At 47.3% G+C, this 15,376-nt stretch overlaps 1 protein-coding gene across 1 annotated transcript in view; it reads right to left on the reverse strand.

Annotated features, from left to right (window-relative positions):
- The window catches only part of RASAL2 (RAS protein activator like 2), a 119,173-nt gene that overhangs the window by 88,411 nt on the left and 15,386 nt on the right, over positions 1 to 15,376 (reverse strand). Inside the window, 1 exon segment of the mRNA XM_040566409.1 lies at positions 7,865 to 7,992. Coding sequence (XP_040422343.1) covers positions 7,865 to 7,992 — 128 coding nt within the window.

Raw genomic sequence — 15,376 nt, forward strand, 5'->3', positions numbered from 1 at the left:
GGCATTCAGACAACAACCAACTGCTCTAAAAGAGCCCAAGCAATACAGCCTCCTTGTTCAACAGAAAACAAGAGATGAGCCTGACCTACTCCTAACCTAAACAGGAAAATGTAAAAAGGTATTTGAGGGGTAAGGAAGAGAACCCAACTGCTTTGCAAATTTATACGCACAGCTTTGTGCATCCTGATTTTGTTTACGCGATCAAGTCGAGCAGCGGTCACTTTGCATACAGGAATGCAGACAGACAAAAACTTCAGCGAGCTGCCTGCTCGCTACAGCACGAGCCACGCATGCCACTGGAAAACGTTTATCCTTCGCTTTACCCTTCAGAAGAACATACAGATTGTTCTGAACAGGTCCAGAAGACAACAAAGATTATTCAAGTTGGCGAAAGAGAGGACAACAAAGACAGAGACTACACAGAAGTGTGTTTCCAGAAGGGAGCAGAACAAGCTCTTGGCCCATGGTGACCATTCTTGCCTCTGCTGGGTCACTGGCAAGGAACACGTGGGGCCAGCGCTCTGCAGGGCACTTCTGTGTGCCTCAGGACACCCAAGAGGGTGTCCCCAAGAGGGACCAGAGCTGGGACGTGCTGGCTGACAGCAAGTCCAGCTGGTGCTTCCACAACGTGGCACCAGGAGAGGACACTGAGTGGGGAACCGGGAACTTCCTGAGCCTGCCAGTTACCCTCAGTCAGCCATGCCCTGCTTCCTGCTGGCCTGCCTGCTCACCGTGGTTATGCCTGTGGCTATGGAGGTCTCTGCATGCTCACAAATTACTGTTAGCCCCGTGCTGGTGAATTACTGGACCTGCTGTTGTTCTGATCTGGCTAACTGTATGACCAAATGACTGCACTTCTCCTAACAACACGGCTAATCATGCTCCTGATCCGTATTTGTCACAGCGCTGTTATTTAGAGATGACCTGTCTAACCCTAAAGCTGTCTGCCTGAGGTCTTACCACCTCCCGCAATAGCCCGTACCCTGATGGGGCTGCCCCGTAAGCCCAGACATCACCTGAAGGAAGAAGCCCAGGGGGTGAGGGAGAGATGCAGCAGCCAGGGGCCGGAGGCAGGCACAACCCCTCGGTCCCAGCACGCTTTTAGTGAGGACATTGGCTCTAACGCTACAACCGTGATGCATGTCATGCTGCAATTGTTTTCAGACAGCTCTGGAAAAACACAACTTGCAGTCTGAGGAATAGAAGCCCCTGTCGTATTTCCTGTGCTGCTTATCCTTTCATATCTCCAAGCATCTCTGAAAACAGAGTATTAATAGCAAACAAAAAGATATTATTCATTTGTACAGAAGGTTGCAAAAGATGTATATGATACTGTACTATTTTAGAAACAGGCTGCACTACACTGGCTCTCACAAACTACTTCTGGCATTTCCTGACTTTCAAGCACTTAGCATTCTCATAAGGTCATTTTTAATGCTATTTGTTACTATGCCAGTCTATTTGTCTCCTTCCAACAGTGCTCATTTTTTAAAACAAGTTTCCCAAATCCCTGGTGGTTACTCTGTGAAAGCTACTTTCTTCACCGGTAGATTTTTACAGCAGGTCCTTTGCTGAATGATAGCTGGGCGAAGCCCATTAGGAAGTTAAGCAGAGACTAATTTTGTTAGTTTATGCTACGCTCATTCAATCAAGATCACATTAGATTTTCAGTTTTCATCTGGAGACGCCACTTAGTCTTATTCCCTTCTACACGCTCTTCTGCTGACTGCCTGGTCTGCCTCTCCCGATTTCCTCCAGAGCGCTTTTTGGGGGGGATGCTGCAAGCTGTTATCTCTGGAACGACTCCGAGCAGGCACTTCGGTACCTTTGGGACCTTTCTGACACAGGACAGAAACACTCTTTTAATCCAAAGACATGAAAAAGCTGCTAGTACCATGCTGCTACAGTGTGTATAGGGATGGTGACAACAGCCAGGACACTACGAAGGCAGCTTTTTGCTGCTGGGGCGAGGAGGAGGATGGTGGCTGGGGCTGCGCTGTCCTTTGTGCCCTTGGGAAAAGCAAACAGGCAGCCGGTGTCAAAAACAAACCTACTTCTGCATACCAGAGATAGGATTTATCTTCAAAGAGGACCTAGCCATTAGCAGGAAGAGTGTCTGAGGACTCCGGTCCTCGCTCTGAGTCACGCTGCCTTTTGTACTTACCATTTGCCCAGACCGGGAAAATGCGGTTGGGCTGCACCCTAAAGAAGGTTCGTTGGTGTAGCAACATTCACCTGGTGCGACACAGCAAAAGACTGCATTTGTTGGTGTGTTCACAAGGGCTTGAGAAACACCTACTACTGTTTATTTGATTGAAGAATTGTGTAAGCTGCACAAGGAGGAACAACACTTTCGTGCTGCACAGCTCAATCTATGCCTGCACATGTACAAACATCCCACGATTCCATGGATGAGATTAAAGCAGCAAAGGAGCCACAAAACTTAAGTCTGACTTAACACTGCAGTGTTATTTAAAATAACACACCTCCAAAACCATAGTCTCAGCCTGCACTGACCATGAAAACACACAATTCCAAGCCTGCCTTGCTGCTGTTCATTGCTCAGTGCAAGACCAGCCAGCTCTGAAAAATCCAGCTTCACAAATGTGCAAAGCGAGCTTGGCCAGCAGCGCTGCACCTCTATGGACTGGGTGCGTTTCTAAGCACGTAAATAAACCACTCTGGGGTAGGTCAAAGGGATTCAAAGATCAGGTGGCACTCAAAGGCAAGTGCACAACCAGACACTGTGCAAACAGTGATACATCAGCATCTGCCCGCCCTCCTCCAGCCCCTGCCTCCCCAACAAGCATCTCAGCCGTGGATCAGAGGACAACAAAGTATTGCAAAGACAGGACTGAACTGCAATTTAGGCTTCCACCTATTTTCTTTGTACAGCTTTGTTACCTTTGGTTTTTGTTGTTTCGCCTGCCAAGACTTCACCGACCTGGGAGTTGCCCAGCCCTGAGCTGACTTGTTGGCAATTCGGACAATCTTCACAATTTTGATCAGTGGCCACATTTCTTGGGTTCTTTGGATTTTCAAATTTTAATGAGGGCAGGTTCACAGCTTGGATTCTCACCTCTTGAACAGCATCACAGCTGACCTGCCACTGAACGTGCTTTTTAAGTATAAACGCTCTATTTGGGATCTCTAGCTTGATGATGAAGAGATTTCAGAAGAAACTGAGTAACAGCTCCACAAGCATTTAATGCCACTTAAAGGTAGCGTAAACTGGTCTCTTTAAAAAAAAAAAAAAAAGAAGTAGGCAGAAAAGAGTTTCTTCACTGCAGATAGATTTTTTCAGACTAGAAAGACTGATTCAAGACTTAAAAAAAAAACCAAACACTTGAGAACTTGCAGCCTCTTCTGAAATGATAATCAATAATTTGGGAATCGCATCAACAAACAGATAATGAAAAGCTCTTCACTTCAATTCTTACCTTCCTTGGGGACTTTGGAAAACAAACAATTAAACTCATTTGGGAATTGAAGCAAATCTTTTCTTATGACTGAGTTCAGCTTTGACAAACTTGCACTAACACACCAACCAGACGTGCTGTAAATGCCAATGTGACGAGTTTTGCGGATGGCATGGGGCACTTCTGAAAACCTCCCCTGGGGCACCACTCACCGCTGTCTGCTCTTGCTACAACTCTCTCTCGGGAGCATCACTGTCACTCCACGACCGGTGTGAGTTGCAGGAGATGGACGAGTGCAGAAAACCCACTGGAGATGTCCCGCTGCTGGCGTCTGCCACCAGCACCAGTAAGGAGCTGACCTTGTCATGGCGAATGGTGAATGCAGATCTTTGCTCTGCTTTGCCCTTGATTAAAAATGCCTCCCGATCCAATAGAAAAATGAGGGAAGTGTGGGAAGGAAAATAAGAGTCTAACACAGCGAAAAGTGATTTTCATCTCCGTTTGCAGCTGAACACAAAATTAAAAGATTCTGCAGGACAGCAGCCAAGTTACAGACAATGACTAACTAAAAAGCAGCCCCAAACCAGATGCAGCCATTTGTCACATCCCTCATGAAAGTGCTGTGCAATGGATTATCTATTTGAAACCACTGATCAGAGCCACTGACTCATTCCCTTTTCCTGTTTAAATGCTGCTGTTTTTTGCATCCACCTTTTCCTGTGTCCTCTTTAAAAGTATGTCCTCACAGCTCTTCCCTATGGTACAGGTTTCAGCAACGAAGAAAACATCAACACCTGCCTGACAGTGAGAAATTGTCTTCCTCATAGAAAAAAAAAAAAAGAAAGAAAGAAAAAAAGCTGATTTGTAAGTGAATCAGCCCAGACCTGTTCTCCTAGTCTTAGAAGGTGTTGCTAGATATTGCCACACCACGAGATGTTCTAGTAATTGCACTGCTTCTGTCACTCGAGACTCCTTACTTGCTAAGTCGTCCCTCATGTCCTTACAGGGGTTTGTTTTCTTTCTACTTACTATTTGGGCCTCGATCTCTTCCCTTCATTAATAGTCTTCATTCTCCAGTCTCACCTATTTTCATTGTATGAAGATGACAAGGTGTCAAGAAATTAGTATTTATCTACGCTACACAAGATGATACTCTCAGACTATTTTTGTCTAAGTAATTACAGATATTTTTGCATCAAATTGTACCTTGAAATTTCTCTGATTTCCAACCTACTGTTGGGCTTGCACAGTGCAAAATCTGTCTGCACACAGTCCACCCAAACCGCCTTGTCAATAAAGCTGTACAAAGAGGGAGAGGGAGGGTGTTAGAAGAAAAAATTTTCCTTACTACTTGGCTTCCTTCTGTTCTGTTCCCTCCGTCTTAAAATAAAACTGTGCAATTCATAATGCAGTATTTTAACTGAAAGAAACCCATGCTAGTATTTACCTGAAACAACTAAGACACCTTTCATTTACCTGTTTGCATTTTGTATGTTTTCCTACTTTTGGGCTTTGACATTCATACTTGCATAATAATTCTACAAAGATCATACACATCAAACAGTTCTGTTCCTTTTCAACTTCACATGGTCTAAGCTTCTTGGATTTTTGCTCTGTGAAGTAACAAAGCAGATGCATAGAAAATAAAACGAGGTGCTTCAGACGTGCAGTGTTCAAATTACACCAGCCTTTAGATGATGTAGGTGCTCCCTGTCAGCTGAAAGGGCACTCTGCTGTTAGCATCTCTTCCTCTTTCCCTCACACCCACCCCTTAACGATGCATATCATTCCGTGCCTCGCATTCTTCCTAAGATCCTCATCAACAGTGCAAAGAAAATCCGACCTACCAACTTCTATTGGCAGTTTTCACATTCAGAGCAGGAACCTCTCCATCGTCAGCTTCCTGTTGCCCCTCTCACCTCATTTCAGGTCAAAAAGACTTCCTCCAGCGTCACCTTTCACTCTAAACATAATTTTCTGTTTTCCTCTTTTAGTAATCTCCCTTTTCCTTACATATTTAACTCTGTCCTTTGTTCAGGATGCAGGTACCTGTGGTCCCACCAAGGCCCTTTTCCATTCTCCTCCTACATACCTGTTCTCCTCCTACATACCTTTCCATCATTATGCTCCTCGAGCATCTCCCCCAGTGCTGCCTTAGGCCTTTGTTTGCTCCTACCTGGAGATCACATTTCATGGAGCCTTTCACCTCTGAATGACTCGCACCAGGTCGCCTCCCCTTCCCTCTCCCATGAAAGCTACAAGGCATGCTTCTGTTTTGGGGGCATTAAAGGTGCAAATCCGGAGCATCAGCTCAGTGTCTCCTGCCAAGCAGTTTTACCAGTGTAGCTGTTGTGTTTCTTTAGGAGATCGTAAATACAGTGCCATGTGTACAGACGCAGAAGTAGATTAAAACAACCTTTTATTTTCCTATAAAGTATTTATGACTCTGCAAGGTATTTTCCTATAAAGTACTTATGACTCTGCAAGGAGTTCCCTTTTTCCTTTCACTTACAGTAGGCCCAATTACTTGAAAATCAGAATGGCAAATATGACTCCAGCTACTAGCTTCTGAAGCAAATCCCATTATCAGCATGTGGAGCCACACCTGCACCAGAGCATGTCTGCCTGGTTCATCTGCATGCAGCATTTTCCAAAACAAGTTATTTCTCATAGTGATAGTGCTGGCAGCACTCCTTTGAGAGCACAGTGCAAAGATTTCCTTTACTATACTTAAAGCCCATCCTGTGCACGCCCCAGTACTGAATTTCTCCACCTTCCAGCAGAAAACAGGCAAAACCAGAGTGTATTTAAATGTCATATATAAGGAGTTGACATCAGTGATGCATTAGACTCCCCATATTTACTCCTGAGGATCTAAACAAGAGGCTTATCTGACTCCTGGCAAAATGTTTTTAACTGTATGCGGTAAGAGAAATTAACAACTCATAAGAGCATGGTTACCACCTTCAGATAATTATTTCTGATATGAGCCGGTGTTTTTTTTTCCAATTACATTTCTTTAATGAGATGCATCCTTTTAGCCCAGCTGTGCTGTTATAGTACGGCTTTAGGATTAATTCTCGTGTCTTTAAGTTTCTTCAGGATATACTTTAATTCCCTAGGTGACATTCCTGCCAGACTAGAAAAAGAATGATGTAGTAAACAAACATTATGATATGGGTCTTCCATTTTCCCTGCATTTGATCGCCTCTCCTATAAATTAGCATTGATGTTGTTCCCTTCTAATAACTAAAGTCCTTCTCTAAGCCTTTTCCTCCCACTCTCCCTATGAAGGGAAATATTTCAACCTTTGTAAACACACCTGATCATAGCTCAAGACGGATAACATTCAGTGCTATGCCAGCAACAGGTATAATGAGCTCAGCCTGGGCCCACCCATATACAGAAGATTCCAAAGAATACAGGAAAAAGCAAAAATTCAGGTTATGTCCAATAGGTAGGAAGCCATGGTATTAGACTCAAACTCATGGACATTTATATAAAATAAAATCTACTTCAGTAACATGAAATCATTCCTGCTTTATAGTTTATCTTGAAATATTTAAACAGGGTAAATCTATAGCAAAGTAATTGAGCAAACAAACCCAGGAATATTATCAACTTCTAACGCCAACGTATGTGTGAGAGTCCATAAACATCAAATATAACAAGAAAAAACATATCGAGGTGTAACCTGCGAGACGGAACTTATCAGCATTTATTTGTTCAAAACGTTTCAATCAACTAAAATGTGCCTATTCTTTAACCGCATGGACATTACCTTCATGCCAAGGCACAACGCCCAGTCCTACATGCTATATATATACACACACACAGAGCACACACAGTAATTTTATAATTAAAGCAAAGATGGTTGCAATAGCTTTGCGTATTCCATGCCAAGGGCCACCCAATCCTGTTTGCTACATTTAGCCAGAGAAAGGGCAAACCTCTGCCTCAAACAATTTGCCTTCTGACTGCAGCAAGGATGACTGTACGGCGTGAAGGCTGCACGCTGCAGCTCAGTGCTCTAACGCAGCCACCACCAATGTCTCCTTTCCCCTACCTTTCCCAAGCTCATCTCCGCACTGATGTGAGGAGGTAGTTCTACAAAGCCGTGGTGGCTTTACTTACCATTAAAAGCAGCAATAATGCAGAAAGATGGAGTGGCAGAGTTAAATGCAGGGCAAAGAACTCCAGCAAGGAGTGGTGGATGCACAGTTTGCTGTCACCTCTTTCATGCAACTGACATCTGGGGCCAGCTGGATTATGACTGTGCGCGCTACTGCTATCCCTACATGCAGAATAGGTTAGCTTCCTCCTTTCAGGGTCTTCACTAAACTCATGAGCAACAACAAAAAGGAGGAGATGAAGAAATGGCCTTCCCATTTCACCAATGAAGGCCAACAGGCACAGGCTGAGCGGCCCACGTGTGTTCCTCTCACCTCTTTCTCCCTGTTGAGCAGCACCAGCTGGCTGTCGGTCAGGATGCAGTATTTCCTCTCCCATGTTGTCGTATCGGTGTAGGGGGACTGGCCGCAGGACAGCCTGTGCGTAGGTGGTCCTTTCACATCTGCGAACAGAAAACCGGGATCCCGGAGTCATTAGCTTGTCATTAACCGCCCTCCTTCGCTTTTGTGGTTCTGCAGCAAGCTGCACACCAGAACTGCAAACTGTACTTAGCAGCGCCTGGCTCAGCATATTAAAAGACAAACTGCTAATCCTGGGAGGCACCTGTGGGGAACACAACATGAGGTACACCGTGAGTACTTAGTTATCTAGAGCATGACTTAAGAAAATGGCAATGCCCGAGAAGAATATAAATGCTGTTGCTTAAGACTGAAATATAACCAAAAGCAAAGACCGAGAGCCTCATGCAAGCTCCATCTTCCCTCTGTTTCCTTTGCAAAAGCGTGGGCCCTGAGTGTACCCAAACTCTTAACAAACTGGATTATTTGAGACTTAGGGCAGAGAGACACAGGAAGAGAGAATGGGAGGAAAGCAGGCAGGCTTGAAGAAGGGAGGGAAAGTTCAAAGGGACGGGCATTTCATTGAGAAGGGCTTAGTAGCATTCCTATGGCAGGAAGCTGTTTGGTAAAGCTGTGGCAGATAGGAGTCTTCCAGCATTTCCGTTCAGTCACAGCCATCACAGTGACAAACAAACAAACAAACAAACAAACAAAAAAACTAAAAAGTCAATTTGCTTCAAGTCTTTCAGGCTGGAGCTCCATACCTCGTTGTGCAAGGCGAGAAGGCTGGGTGCAAAGAAGGCAGCCCGAGGAATTCAACTGCACAGGCAATTTACTGTAAAAACCTCTTTACAGGAGACCGAAATGCCACGAGTGTAATACAAAGGGGATGTATGCAACAGAGCCATTGGTAGCATCACGTATACAACTTCAGAAAACAGTTTGAAGTCAATCTCTAAAGTTTCATGTTCTGCATGATCTGTAACATCGAGCTTCACTTTTATCTTGCACTCAAGTTTAACACCCCTTTCCTTGCCCCGATCTAGGTGAGCACCAGTCGCTCTCAGGCCGTGCTCTGCAGCCTCCTGAAGCCCCCGAACCACAAAAAGCAAGCCCACTGCCAGCGGCTTGCACTTGCTGTGCAGGAGCCCAGGATCCCCTCCCATCTGAGGAGCCCGGCAGGCAAAAGGAAAGTTGAAAACTCGCTTGAGGTGTTCTGCAGAGTTTGTAGGTAAACCTGCACTAGCACATGGCTAAGATGCTTGTTGTGACTGCTGCGTGCATTCACCGCTAGAGGCCAGTGAATCCTCAGGCACCCAGCGCCCGCCCGGCTGCAGGGAGCCCTTGGAGCCCAACCAGGAGCCGAGAGGTGACCCTCGGTGCTCGGCCAGCTGCAGCCCTGGTGCCCCCCGATCCCACCTCATGGCTCCCAAAGCCGCAGCTTCTCCCCGCTCTCCTCCTCCACACGACAGCTTTGCCTCAGTGCCGAAAGGCACGCGTCCGCTTCTAAAGCTGGGGAATCAACTTGGAAACCCAGTTACACCCCGCGTTGTGTTAGGAGTTTTGTGGTCGTTCTGAGGAATACCTGTGACGTGCAATCTGATACGGGTAAGAAAGAAAAAGCAAAGGAATGCATCGCTCCTGCTGCTCTGCACAATACTGAAATTCACCTTTGTTTCCTTGATTTCGGATGAGATAATTCAGACAAAAACCTGAGGTTCAGAGCCAGGCCCCACACCGTGCTGCCTCGCCTAACAGGCGCTGGCATTCCGGGCAGCTCTGCACCTCTCCCAGCTGCCCCAAAGCCTGCTTGGTACGGGCACAGCTCACAGAAACCACCACGGCCGCTGTGAAGCAAAAGCACGTCTGTGCAAGCTCCTGGGGCACAAGAGACTCTCACTCAGGAGTTACCCACGGCTTTGGCCACCTCAGAGACACTCGCTCCCGAGGCCGGCTTTTGGCGCACCTGCAACTCACATTTATCGCGGCTTACAGCCCCAAACCGAACCAGATGCAAAATGTAAACGCTGCTGCTCCTGCTTAGCCCTTGGTTTCCCCAGCAGCAGCAGAGGAACCCAACCCATCCCTGAACAAGCCCAAGCGAGGTCTGCAGGCTCCAGACCTGCAAGCAGGCTGCAGGGCAAGGATGAAGCCACGGATCGCAGCTGTGAGCATGCACCAAAAGCGAAGCCCAGAGCTCGGGGGATCCAGCCCCTCATGTAGGAAAGCCAACTTTCTCCCGACACAAGGAAGCCCTTCCGAACCCCCAGCAGAACCTACAGCCACGACTTGCCCAGCCCCAAAAGACTTTTGCATTATAATTTCTACCAACTACAGGCCTTGGCAGCATACCACCCAATTGATCTACGGGGCTGCGCAAAAGGATTAAAGAACAGAACGGCTCCTTCCACTGCAATAACAACTTCGGGACGTAACTGAGTCATCAGGCGCTGCGGGCCAGCCACAGCTCTGCTGCCAAGTGGGCTGGCTACGTCAGAAGAGCTTTCCGCAGACTGCTGGCAGCGCATCGTGCCATCGCGGTGCCTGGAGCTGTCAGTCACGGCCCGGCGTTAATATCTGGTGTGTTGGCATCCTTCTGATCGCACGGCAGAACACAGCCCCGCCGCCCCCGCAGGCTGACCGAGCGCTGTCTTCCACCCGGAGGAGTGGTGCAAGGTGGGTTTCCGAGGTACCGGATACCCCCGGTCCTCTCCCCGGGGCTGATGCTACAAAAGCACGTCTCACACACCAGAGGGGAGCTCACAAGGAAGCCGCCCGCAACAGAAATCACAGCGTAAGCTCCGGTGTGTCCATGCCTAGCAACTTCTCTCCCTGTTTAAACCAATTCTCAGCTAGCCTGCCCGAGCAGACCTCTTCAGAGCCCCTTGAAACAGCTGTAACCCCAAAACTCACTCCAAAGGGTTTTACAGGTTTAGACCGAAGACTCTCTGGGACTGAACACAGTATCATGTATACACCCGGTTGCTTCACAAACCGTGTTTTGTTTTCCGGTGCTCTTCACCTTTAGTTTTCATTTTACATTCTTGGCCCCAAGTTTTCATGCGAATGCAATAAAACCTACCAATCCCTTCCACTAATGCCCTATAAACCTGATTTAGCACCGCTGATCAGATCACTGAGGAAGGGAACGCCAAGGTCCGCTAGTGAGTAGGACCACTTAGCTTCAGAGAAAGGCTGCAAGTCAGGGCTGCCATTTCTCACCTCGGGGCTATCCTCTATCAGCTCATACAGCGCTATCTATCGGTTCATACAAAGCCTTTGCTCGGGGGTAACTCACCGACGAAAGCAAATACTTCATTTTGGACAGGGGCTGGAGAAGAAATGAGGCAGGCACACCCAAAAGCTCCGAGCCTGCAGACGTTGTGTGAGGGACAGGCTCAGGCAGCCCTGCACCTGAGCCCACAGCGCTGGCGAGAAGACGTCCTTACTTCCCTGGTCTGCTGCAACCCGCTCCCTTCGGCCCTACTACAATGAGGCATTCAAGAAAGCAGATCAGTTAGCCTATACACGGCATTAAAGGTCATGCCTTATGTGCCTACAAATGCTAATGGCAGTTAAGTAACAGCTTGGAAAAAATCCCCTCCTCTGTGCATCCTCCCCTGACGCCCCGAGAGGAGCAGCGCTGCCCGCCTGGCACTGCCGAAGGTTTGAAGCTGCGCTGTTTTTCCTCGGGGCACTGAAATGCCATCAGGCACTTTATAAATATCCACAAAGCTCCCTTTCTCTCAGCCAAATGACAACTTGTACCTTATTATCAACTACAGAGCTTATAAAGGAAAAAAAAAAAAAAAACAGGAGGAAAAAAGGCAAAAAAAAAAAAAAAGGAACAGTCATGCTGCAACGGCGTTTCAGATAAAGGTGTTGGTTGGTACAGGGAGAAGGAACACGGAAAGAAGGAGCCAGTGCCAAGCCCATCCCCACGGAAAGGGCTCAGACATTTTCTGAAAGCTGATGGCAGTTGAGGGAGCAGTAAGAGCGCTATCAGATGGGAACGTTTCTGAATCTTCCATTGCAACTATGCAACAATTAAAAAAAAACAAAAAACACAAACAACAGCAACTTCCAAATGCATTCACAAGCGGAGAAAACTTTCCAGTCAGTGGGCAGAATCAGAAAATTATTTCCAAGCGATGTCAAGTGTTCCAGCAACACTTACTCCCCAACAGCTCTGCTGAAACAGAAGGGGGGCATCAACTCAAGAAAACTACAGAATTTGCAGAAATCAGGCCAACAAAACTACATTAAAGGTAAATCCATGTCTCCAGCTCCTTCTGCCAACAAGCACTCTACCCACCATCAATAACCACACAAAAGCAAACCTCCATCCCAGCGATGACAAGAGCAACCCTGGCATGTGCCAAAGCCCCTTTCCTGAACCACGCTCTTCCTGGGGCGAAACTGAGGGCTTACTGAAGCCCTTGCCAAATTTTCATTGACTTTATTAGGGTCCATATTCTGTTCCTCATGTTTCCAACGAGGAGCTGCCAAGCAGCTGAGTAACTAATGGAGTGGCCAAGTTTGTGTGCTTTCCCCTCAAGAGAAAGATTAGAAGGAGCCCTAACACCTTCTGACAACAGGTCTGTCAATGTTTCCGTGCTGGTTTATGTACTTGCCATAGAGACAAGACTTGGAGAGCTTTAGGTAAATGCTGTCGTCTGAGAGCTTGTCAGTACCCCAACCTACACAAATGTGCACGAGCAGGCAGCTCGGGTTGAATAATCATCAGCTCGAAGCTTTATCAAGCCGCCGAACAGAAGCTGAGACTTCAAGCCTGACTATTGACGTGAAGCTTCACGACAGACAAGAGGCAATTAAAAGGCCTTCGCTGAACTTGCACCACCTCTAAAAGCTGATGAAGGCAGTGATTCAAGGGAAAGATATGGCAGAAGCGGAGACACACTGTGTCTCAACATGTTCCGTTCCCTCAAACCTATCTTGCAATAGGGCAGGATTTCTGCACAAGGCACCGACGCAGATGAACATACCCGGCACAGTTCGGTGGCACGTGGCTGCGTGTAAGCGACTATTTCAGAGCACTGTGCTGTGCTCAGACTGAGGTCTGCGGGGTCAGGATTTAACACGGAGCAGAGATTTGGAGAGCCTCTGCCCTGAGCACGGGCACAGGCATCAGAGCAGCCCTGCTCAGCTGCGAGGGGACCGCTGACCTCTCGGCACATACCAGGGGTCTGCTTGGGAAAGCACGACCAAGACGACTTCTACTTTCTCTCATGCAGATATATATTTAGATTTTGTTTTCATTTTCTGTTTCTCAAAGTTCAGCTCCCAACTCGAAGCAATGGTTTCTGGCCATGCTTCTGACCCAGGCGTGATCCCACCACAAGATGCACAGGCTGACCTGGGAGAAGGAAGGGACGCTCATTCTCCAAGGACGGACAACCACCATGTCCCGACAGGGAACACACGATGCTCATGACTGATCAGGTAACTCTGAAGAGGAAATTCAGCACATGCTATGTGGGGTAACTTGTACGTGCAGACTCACATACTACCGAGCCAGAGAAAACAATGCTTTCAGGGGTGATTAATTCTTCTCTGAATCACAACACACCTAGAGATACGGCCAGTGCACATCGCAGAAATGAACCTATTAATTCTGTCATTTTATTTGAAATCACAGCCCAGGCAGTGAAGTGGCTGCGGGTTTTCTAGGAACTGCCTTGTAGCTACGGTGAGACAGAGCACGGCTCACTCTCCATCTTGATCAGTGTGGCATGGCTGCACACCATTTAGGAGGTACCTGCATCTTCACAGCTGGAAAAAGACCTCTGTGGTGAAGTAGCTGTGTTGTCTTACGCATAGAAAGCATGAGCAGACCCTTTGGGATGACAGGCACGTCATTTACATAGGATTTATGACGGAGGTAAGCATCTAGTGTGGATTCTTCCTGATATCTTTAACAGCCACACTCAACAACCTTCAGCACACATGTACCGATGAGCCCTCGGTTCAGCAGAACCCAGTTGCTCTCCTCCAGCAGCTGCGTGCAACGACAACCGAATCCTCGCATGGAAACCTAAGAGCAAGGGCAGGAGGTCAGAAAGCTTAGCCAAACCATCAAATCTCAGTGATTGCAAGAGCTCTCACACCAACCGGTTACAGCCCAAACGCTACCTGGAAAACCCATTCTATGGGTTTAAATAGGTGAAAACGGTATTTTAGAAGCTGGCAGAGCCCGTGAGCAGCACCATGACTTTCTCAGATTCCAACACATTTGGCACCGCGACACAAATTCTTTACAAGATCTTTAATTCTTCTAGTGTTGGCCAACCTTGCAGTAGTAACCTATTAACTTTCTGCTGCTGTTTTATTGAGTGGTAGTGATCAAGCACAGTCTAAAAAAATTGGTTTTCCATCAGCCCGCTGGAGAATCTCATCAGCCACGCATTCATAAAAAAGTTGTTCAATCAGGTGCAGTCTTCATGCCCCGTACCCTCTTGGAAACCACCACAATGATAATTTGTGCACTTTGTGCACGCTTCCCATCCCTACCATCAGTGTGCTGTCTATGGCAAAGGAAATCTCAACATTTAGAGATGAGAAGCCTGAAGGTATCTGCTGCTCACTGTCCAGAAACTGGGTTTTGAGCTTTCCCCCTTCTAAATGAGGACCGTGCATCTCTTCTGCAAACAGGTGAGGGCACAGCTTTACTCAACCAGCTGCCAAAAAGCTCTGCTAAGACCTGAGGAGGGGCAGTGGAAGGCTCGCCTTCCTGCTCCCAATTCCCTGGGCACAGCAGTCTCACCTCAATACAGAGAAAGCAAGAGTAACCCTTCAAGTCTGTAGAGTGAGCACCAAAATTTTCTCCAGCAGGCCAGATTCTTATCTTCCTACACATTTTCTGCATAAAAGACGTAAGGACTGATTTTTATGTGGGAAGGGGTAAGCCATCAGATCAGTGAACACCTGATAAATGCCAACAGCCAGACAAAGGGCTGTGTCCTTTGCAACAAGGAGCAAAAAACCAGAACGGTACTGTTTAATGAACCTGGCATCATCCAGAAGGATGAACTCTTGCTGCCTCTCCTCGTGGTGACGTCGCTCCCGTCCCTCCATTCCTGCACTAGGAGAAATGTGACTTGTTTGCACGGAGATGGTTGCAGCAAGCTTGTTCACCCAGCTGAGCTCCCAGATGGCTCTGCCAATTTAACTCGGTCTGCCCTAAAACATCTGCCCTGAACTTGCAATATCACCACTTTGCCTATCAAAAGCTAAGTAGTTTTCACACCAAGGCTGAGACTGTGTTAGAGACGCGCCAAGATTTCCACCCTTGTTTCCCCGTAACACACACGACTCAAAACCGAGCCTTCCCAAGACCTCCTAGCACATTTACCACCCTCGTCCCCTAACGTCTGTGTGCTCCCCAGTACCCAAGCACAAGCCAGAGGACCCAAATTCAGTCAGGCCACAAGGATGCAGCCCTGAGAGCTGAGATTTCTTTTTCAAAAG

This window comes from Cygnus olor, chromosome 8 (assembly GCF_009769625.2).
Source record: "Cygnus olor isolate bCygOlo1 chromosome 8, bCygOlo1.pri.v2, whole genome shotgun sequence".
Classification (NCBI taxonomy): Eukaryota; Metazoa; Chordata; class Aves; order Anseriformes; family Anatidae; genus Cygnus; species Cygnus olor.